The sequence below is a fragment of the Ambystoma mexicanum genome, chromosome 7q (genome assembly GCF_040938575.1).
Source record: "Ambystoma mexicanum isolate Mex_15411 chromosome 7q, UKY_AmexF1_1, whole genome shotgun sequence".
Taxonomy (NCBI): Eukaryota; Metazoa; Chordata; class Amphibia; order Caudata; family Ambystomatidae; genus Ambystoma; species Ambystoma mexicanum.
Window position 1 is genome coordinate 1,037,670,002 of NC_090941.1, and position 7,591 is coordinate 1,037,677,592.

Genomic DNA, 7,591 nt, shown 5'->3' on the forward strand with positions numbered 1-7,591 from the left:
ATCAAGAAATGGCACTCTTTACAAGGGGGCATCCATTAAATGGTGTTCGCTGCAAAGGGATCCTGTAAATTGAGCAACAGTGCCTTCTGCACGGATGGTATCCAGTGAATCAAGCAACAGTGCCCTCTAAAAGTGGAGATCCACTAAATCAGTTAATGTTGCTTTCTTTACTTTTTACTTTACTTTAATTGATTTGTATAGCGTGGCCATAGACCCGAAGGTGTCAGGGCGCTACAAGACAAATAACAATTACACAAGAACAAAAAGGAGGTCACACGCAGAAAAACAGAAATAAGAGAAGTAAGATCTGTTCACTGACATATAGCAACTAGTTAGTTGGCATCTTGGAACGAATAAGAGATGTTGGGAGTTAGATCTCAGAGCTCTTATATTAGTTCTGGTGGTAAAAAATTGTTGTAAGTAATCCAGCATTTTGCCCTGTAGCGATTTATATATAGTCATCAGGGTTCTGAACCGGATTCTAGACTCCACTGGCAACCAGTGTAGGGCCCGTCTAGCTGATGTGATTTGGTCTCTACGCTTAAGTTTCATAACAACTCTAACAGCGCTATTTTTACACATTTGAAGTTAATTAAGGCTAGTTTTTTCCAATCCTAGTAGCAGACTTGAGCAATTTTGGAGCCTATTATAGCTCTAGCAATAGTCTCTGTATTTTCTTGAGATATAAAAGGTCTTAGGTGTGCTAGTACTTTTATATAAACGGCACATGAAGAGACTAAGCTGCTCACATGTTGCTTCATCGATAGTCTCTGGTCAAACGTAACACCTAGCGTTTTCACTTTTTTTAGCAGAATGATGGTTTCATCTCCCATCTGAAAACTATCATAGCTAGGACCAAGTCTTTTTAATATCTGTGAGGAGTCGATAACAAGAAGTTCCGTTTTAGATTTATTTCATGCTAGCTTATTTATGACCATCCAAGATTCGATGATGGCAAAGACTTTTTGAATGGCCAATTCATCCACGTCATGTGAACCAAGTAATGGGATGTCACATTGCGTGTCATCCGCATAATTTGTGAATATATTGTTCTCATGATATAACATGGCAAATAATGGAGCCGTAAAGATGTTATAAAAACATGGGGAGGTACAGGCCCCTTGTGGAACACCACAAGCAGTCGTAATGGGCTCAGACTCTGCCGTACCACAAAACACCCTGCTGTATCGATTATTGAGAAAAGAGGAGACCCAATCAATTGCGTTAGATGAGAAGTTAGCGACCTCGAACAACCTGGTGGACATGAGTTCATGATCCACCAGGTCGAATGCTGCAGAGAGATCCAGCAACATTAGTAAAGAAGCCTCATTGTGATCCATGCGGGTTAATAACTTAGCTTTAAGTTCTAATAAAGCAATTTCAGTACCAAAGCCAACACGAAATCCAGACTGATGATCATTAAGGATAGGATATTTATTAAGATGTTCAGATATCTGAATATAGGCCACACAATCAAGGATCTTAAGCAAGAAGGCAGTATTGGTGATAGGCCAATAATTGTTAGGAAGATCCACTGATAGACCTGGCTTCTTTAAAATTTCTACAAAGAGGGATCCAGTAAACCAAGAAAAGGTGTTCTCTGCAGGGACAGGTCAGTAAATTAGGCAATTTTGCTCTATACAAGCTGGGGGGTCCAGTGAATCAAGCAATAGTGCCCTAAGCAACCAGGGACGGTGGAGTCCAGTAAATTAAGCAATGGTCCTCTCCACAAAGTAAGATGCATTAAATCAAGCAATGGTGCTTTGTACAATGGGGATCCAATAAATCAAGAAATGGCACTCTTTACAAGGGGGCATCCATTAAAAGGTGCTCGCTGCAAAGGGATCCAGTAAATTGAGCAACAGTGCCTTCTGCAAGGATGGTGTCCAGTGAATCAAGCAACAGTGCCCTCTAAAAGGGGAGATCCAGTAAATCAAGTGACAATGCTTTGTACGGTGGGAAATCCAATAAATCAAGCAATTTTACTCCCTATAAAGGGGGGTCCAGTAAATCAAGCAACAGTGCTCTCTACAAGGAGGGATCCAGTGAATCAAGCAACAGTGTCCTCTAAAAGAGTAAATCAAATGATGGTGCTTTGTACAGTGGGGATCCAGTAAATCAAGCAACAGTGCTCTCTACAAGGGGATCCAGAAAATCAAGTGATGGTGCTTTTTACAGTGGGGATCCAATAAATCAAGCAATGTTACTCTCTACAAAAGGGGGAGGGAGGTCCAGTAAACTAAGCAACAGTACTCTCTATAAAGGAGATCCAGTAAATGAAGTAACAGTCCTCTGTACAAGGGGGTTTACAGTACATCATGTAACTGTGCTCTCTACAAGGGGGGATACAGTGAATCAAGCAACAGGCCCTCTAAAAGGGGAGATGCAGGTAAATCAAGCAACAGTGCTTTGTACAGTGGGGATCCAGTTTATCAAGCAACAGTGCTCTCTACAAGGGGATCAATAAATCAAGCTATGGTACTTTGTACAGTGGGGATGCAATACATCAAGCAATGTTACTCTCTACAAAGAGGGTTCCAGTAAATCAAGCAACAGTAATCTCTATAAGGGGGATACAGTAAATTAAGTAACAGTCCACTGTAAAAGTGGATCCAGTGAATCAAGTAACTGTGCTCTCTACAAGGGAAGATCTGCTAAATCAAGCAATATTGAGACCAATCTCTCCATGCTTTTGTCCCATCAAATTATAGAACTTCCACTTAAGTTCTAAGGGGCATCTATGTTCATCCTGAATTCCCATAAGTAATCGTTGTAGGCTCTGCCCACTCCTACTGTTCCTATTGATTTTATGGGACAAAAGCAAGGAGAGAGTGGCCTCAATATGTTACATAAAGAGCTATTGAAGTTTAATTTCACATATGAAAAAAGGTTTGGCAAAGAGCTGAACCAATACATAAGATGTGCCCGTAGGAGAATGGGTGTGTCTTGCAAGGCTCTTCTCAAAGAGTTCTTCGGTAAGAGTATGATAGGGGTATAATTGTGCGGTTTCTCAATGAGACTTGGGTAAATACCAGAGTAATCTAATTGTCTACACCTGATTAACGTCCGTTAAGTTTCCTTTGCAGTTGGAGCTACAAACCAATTTGTGCTCAAAGTCATTTCTTGTCATACCACAGAAGTCCCACGCACTAGGCACCACTTCTTTCTTCACTTCCCAACAGGCGGCAGCTTCTTTTGGAACTCGCCGTGATGTGGTTGAGCAGGGCCCGCGCTGCCTCCATGAAGACCGCCTTGATGCCCTCCTGGTTCAGCGCCGAGCACTCCATGTACTTGACGGCGTGGATCTGTTGGGAGAGGCTGGTACCTTGCTGCTGGGTGATGGGCGCCTGGTTCTGCTCCTTGAGCTTCTTCACGATCTCCGCATTGTCCCGTAGATCTTTCTTGGTGCCCACCAGCAGGATGGGCACTTTCGGGCAGTGCTTAGAGACCTCTGGGTGCCACTTCAGCTTCACGTTCTCGTAAGACGGAGGGCTGGCGATGGAGGAGCAGAGGATCAAGATGATCGCCCCGTGGTAGCAGAGTACCCTCAGCCGTTCATACTAATCCTAACCATGTGTGTCCCAGAGCTATAGGTCGACAGTCCTGCCACGCACTTCGATCTTGACGCTGCAGTTGGTAAAGCAGGGGTAATAGTCTGGGAAGCCATTTTGCATATAGCAAATCAGGAGGCAGAATTTGCCCACATCTGCGTCTCCCACCACCACGCAGTTGGCACTCTGCATCCCGTCTTCATCCCGGCAACCTGTAGCACAACAGAAAGGGTTGTGTAGACAAAGGGTTAGTGCGTTTTGCCATTTTTCATTCTCTTTATGGTCCTCCCACCTGCCCACATCTTCCTGATCGCAAAGGGTGGTTGTATATATTGGTCAGTGACAGGGTCTCAAAGACAAAATATGCAATGCCATCACTTCTCAATGGTTAATGCAAAAACACGTCTGCAGGGGCGCTTAAAGTTAGAGCAGTGTAAACAAGTTCCAAGCCAATGAAAGCATGCTCACATAACTGGTAAAATAAAGTAGGGTCAAGTTCACAAAACAATCTCTTATTCCTTAGTGGGATTTAACTTGCACATCAAAATGGAAATCAAGTGTAACAGGCGATCTGATATGGGGTAACTTGCTGTGGAGAAACTTACTATGTGTCAAACAGCAAAAAAAGATAATTATTTTAGAAAAAAAAATATTACAAACTTATTATTTCTCTTTTCAGTATTTTCCCAGCACTTATCATTACTTAGACATTTAAATGCACTATCATTAATTCCTCATATTCATAACTTACACCTGGAATGTTCAGGCGTAATTTAAGTGTGCTCAGAAACATTTCTAAGACGTTGACACGTGTTTCTGTGGAAATATGTAAAGCTACACTATTGTGGTGTGTACTGAGGCGTGGTGACTCCGGGTAAGCGTGTAAAGGCAGCGCCTTCTTTATTGTATCAAGTGCAGGACAGGCAGCAGTACAGATGCAAGTTAGATGTTGAGGGAAGCCGGCACCACCAGCCAGGCAGGTCCTCCTAACTCAGCACCGAAGGCTCAACCGCCTAGAATGGAACACAGCTAAACTCTGTCCTTGCATTCTGACCTGTCATAGGGTTCCACAGCATCACAAGTATGAGGTCACAGGATGGTGACAACAAGACACCTCAACATATAACCCATTCAGGCTAGCACTCGGCACACCCAAAACTTCCTAACAAACCCCTGGAGACCCCACGTTTGCTGGCTTTGGAGTAAGGAAAAGTGTGATAAGCTACATTTTCAAGGTGTACGTTGAAACTTACTCCTGGGAATGGGTTTGTGAAGCAGCCCAAAATAGTTGTCTTACTGACCTGGAAATCAAAAGAAAACCCAGCACTTATGTTATAGAGTAACACACTACCGAGAATGAACACAGCCAAATGACCTGTTCTATGGGATATACATGGTTGCTGTTGGTACTCTTGTTCAGGAGAGAATTGCCTAGCATTGCCCTGCCCAAGTGGGTGGGACCAGACTGATATGCAAATTGTAATAATCATTTATATAGCGCCCTTTCCCCATTTGTATGGTCTCAATGCGCTTTGTGGTTGGAACGCTCTCTGGGACCGAAGTCCATGTATGGGAGATTTTAAGAGTTAAGTTTAAGATGCGAGCGTGCATTCTGCTAGAACTTAGGACTGTTGGCTAGGCCCCAGTAAGCAGCCCTGAGGTCAGGCACATGGGTGGGTGCTGTTGGTGGATAGAGCGCTAGTGCAGGAGATTCGATGTGTGCCCAGCTAGACCGAAATTTTTCATAGGTTGTCGCTGTATACTAATGGCAGAGGTGTTGAGGTACGTCAAGGGTTTCAGTGTTGACGGTTATGCGAGCTGATAGACCGGATTAGCCTAGCCATAACTGCATTCCAGAGTGCATGGATGGGGAGCCGTGCCTGCGGCATGTGCCCACAGACATGGTGCGAGATATACATACCTTAGTCTCGGACAGATTTTCGTTCAGTGTCGTTTTCTTAGGTCTCCCAAGCTGATAAATTGGTTGTTCGAGTGCATCTTTGGTGTTGTTAGCATACTACCTTGGTGGAGGACGTGGCTGGTGTCTTTCTTTGCGTGCAATAGGAAATAAATGAAATTAAGAAGATCTTGCCACCTATGGCCGAGACCAGTTGCATTGTTTCTGTCCCTGAAGGAAATAACTGACTAAGTGCTTCTTAGTGTGTCTCTGTTCTTACCCCCACAGCTATTAAAGGAATAGTGCGCTCAAAATTTTTATGGGCTTAAAAGACGGGGAATAATAAAAAAAGAAAATAATAAACATCTTTTTAATTAAAGTTTCTATGTAAAATGTTTCACGCATAATGTTCAAACCCCTTTAAAATCAAGCACTAGGAGGCGTCCATTTTGTGAAATGGACGAGCCTCCTGTGATTGAGTTAATCTCTGCCCTTGTGGCACTAAAGAAACAAAAGCCACCTGCTGGTAACTTTTATTACAGCAGCTGCTTTTTGCTTCATTAGTGAGCAGAGGCAGAGAGGATGGGGCAGCGGCACCTATTGGGCGCCCTATGGTTCACAGCGCTATTTGAGGAAATTCCTTGAACAGCAAGGCCTTCCTTTCTGTCCAGAACTGGGATTGTGATGGAGCCATTTGGAGGTAGGACCACTATGGTGTTCCATAGTGCAGGTGCAGCATTGTTTGTGTCCACTCTCCCATTACTGCGCCTTCTGGAAGTAAGCTGGCCTCTGGAAGGACTAGATGTCCAGCTAGCTAGGGTGCCATTTGGGTGGACACAGCCATGCATGTGTATGTATTTAAATAATGATCCTGCTTGGTGAGGACAGCCGATGTACCTCCCTCCACAGAGCGTGGGAGATAGGTGGACTTTTCTGATACTGGCCATTAGCCTTCCTGAGGCATGATGCATAGCTTCGAGTGGTGCTGTGAAGTGGATGCCAGAGAGGAATGTGTTTTCATCAAGGTGTCGTAGCACCTGGGTTTATGTGGTTGCCTGAACTCCAAGGGAGAACAGAAAAATGTCATTTTTCATATCAATGTCAGTCGAAACCAGGACTTGCGGACAGTTCCGACGATGTGATATTTAAAGGAGGAGTCACAGTCAGGGAAGAAGCCTAGTGATTTGGAGTTTAGGACTAGTGTTAGTGTTGCACCCTTCCAGACCCATGTGTTTCGATGGCTAGCTTGACGAGAAGCACAAACTCAGTTTTCATTGGGTTAAGTTTTAAACATGTGCTTGTCATCCAGAATTCAATGAGTTTAAGAGAGCCTTTCAGCTTTGGGAGTCGGGGTGTCTTCTACATGGCTGACCTTCAAGTACAGTTGTGTACCATCTGCTTATTGATTCACAGTGATGTTTGGGTAATTGGAGAGAGAGCCTAGAGGATCTGTGTAGATGTTATGTTAAAGATTCTTATACCGCGCACTGTCGCCATTTGCATGGTTTCTTGGCGCTCTGGCAGATCTGTAAAGCAAGAGGGTTGGGGTAAGCTAGCAGGACATAGCAGGAAAAAGGTGCAAGAGATCTGGGATGTGCCGAGCATAGGTATGTTTATCGGTTGGTCGCTGTCATCTGCTGTTGTGCAAGGCTATGTGTGGTTTGTTTCGTTGTGGTGTGGTGTAGTGAAGTTTGTGTGGCTTGTTGTGCCGTAGAGGTATGGTGCTGTTTAGTTAGGAGTTTGAGAGGTGTATGCAGAAGGATGTTTTTTTTTAGTAGGGTTGGTTAGTGGCGGTGCCTTATTGTACACCGTCCGTTTTGATTGACTGTAGCATGTATCCCTTCCCCTGCCGTGTTTTCTGGTTTGCTATACTTGCATTTCCTATGTTGTGTGCAGGAGAGTGGATCCTCAAAGGGCTACATCTTCCCCTCCAGTATATTTTCGGTGTGCCGCAATTACCACCCCGACGGGTTCCTCGTGATTGGGATGTGTTCCCCAGGCGTAGTGGTCCATTAGTTCCGATCTGTGCGCCTCTTTCTCCCCTTTTTAAGCAATGCTTTGTATCAGTGGTCCAATAAGTCAGACCCATCCCTCTCCCCTGTTTCCTGTTTGACCCTCTATCTGGAGGGGTACACCAAGGGCT

General features: G+C 44.3%; 1 protein-coding gene across 1 annotated transcript; it reads right to left on the minus strand.

The window, feature by feature from the left end:
- Window positions 1–2,841: 2,841 nt before the first annotated feature.
- On the minus strand, window positions 2,842–3,747 carry LOC138528583 (rho-related GTP-binding protein RhoG-like). The gene is given in 1 exon segment (XM_069640354.1): window positions 2,842–3,747. A coding segment is annotated over 1 exon segment (594 nt). The 5' UTR covers window positions 3,744–3,747; the 3' UTR covers window positions 2,842–3,149.
- Window positions 3,748–7,591: the final 3,844 nt, after the last annotated feature.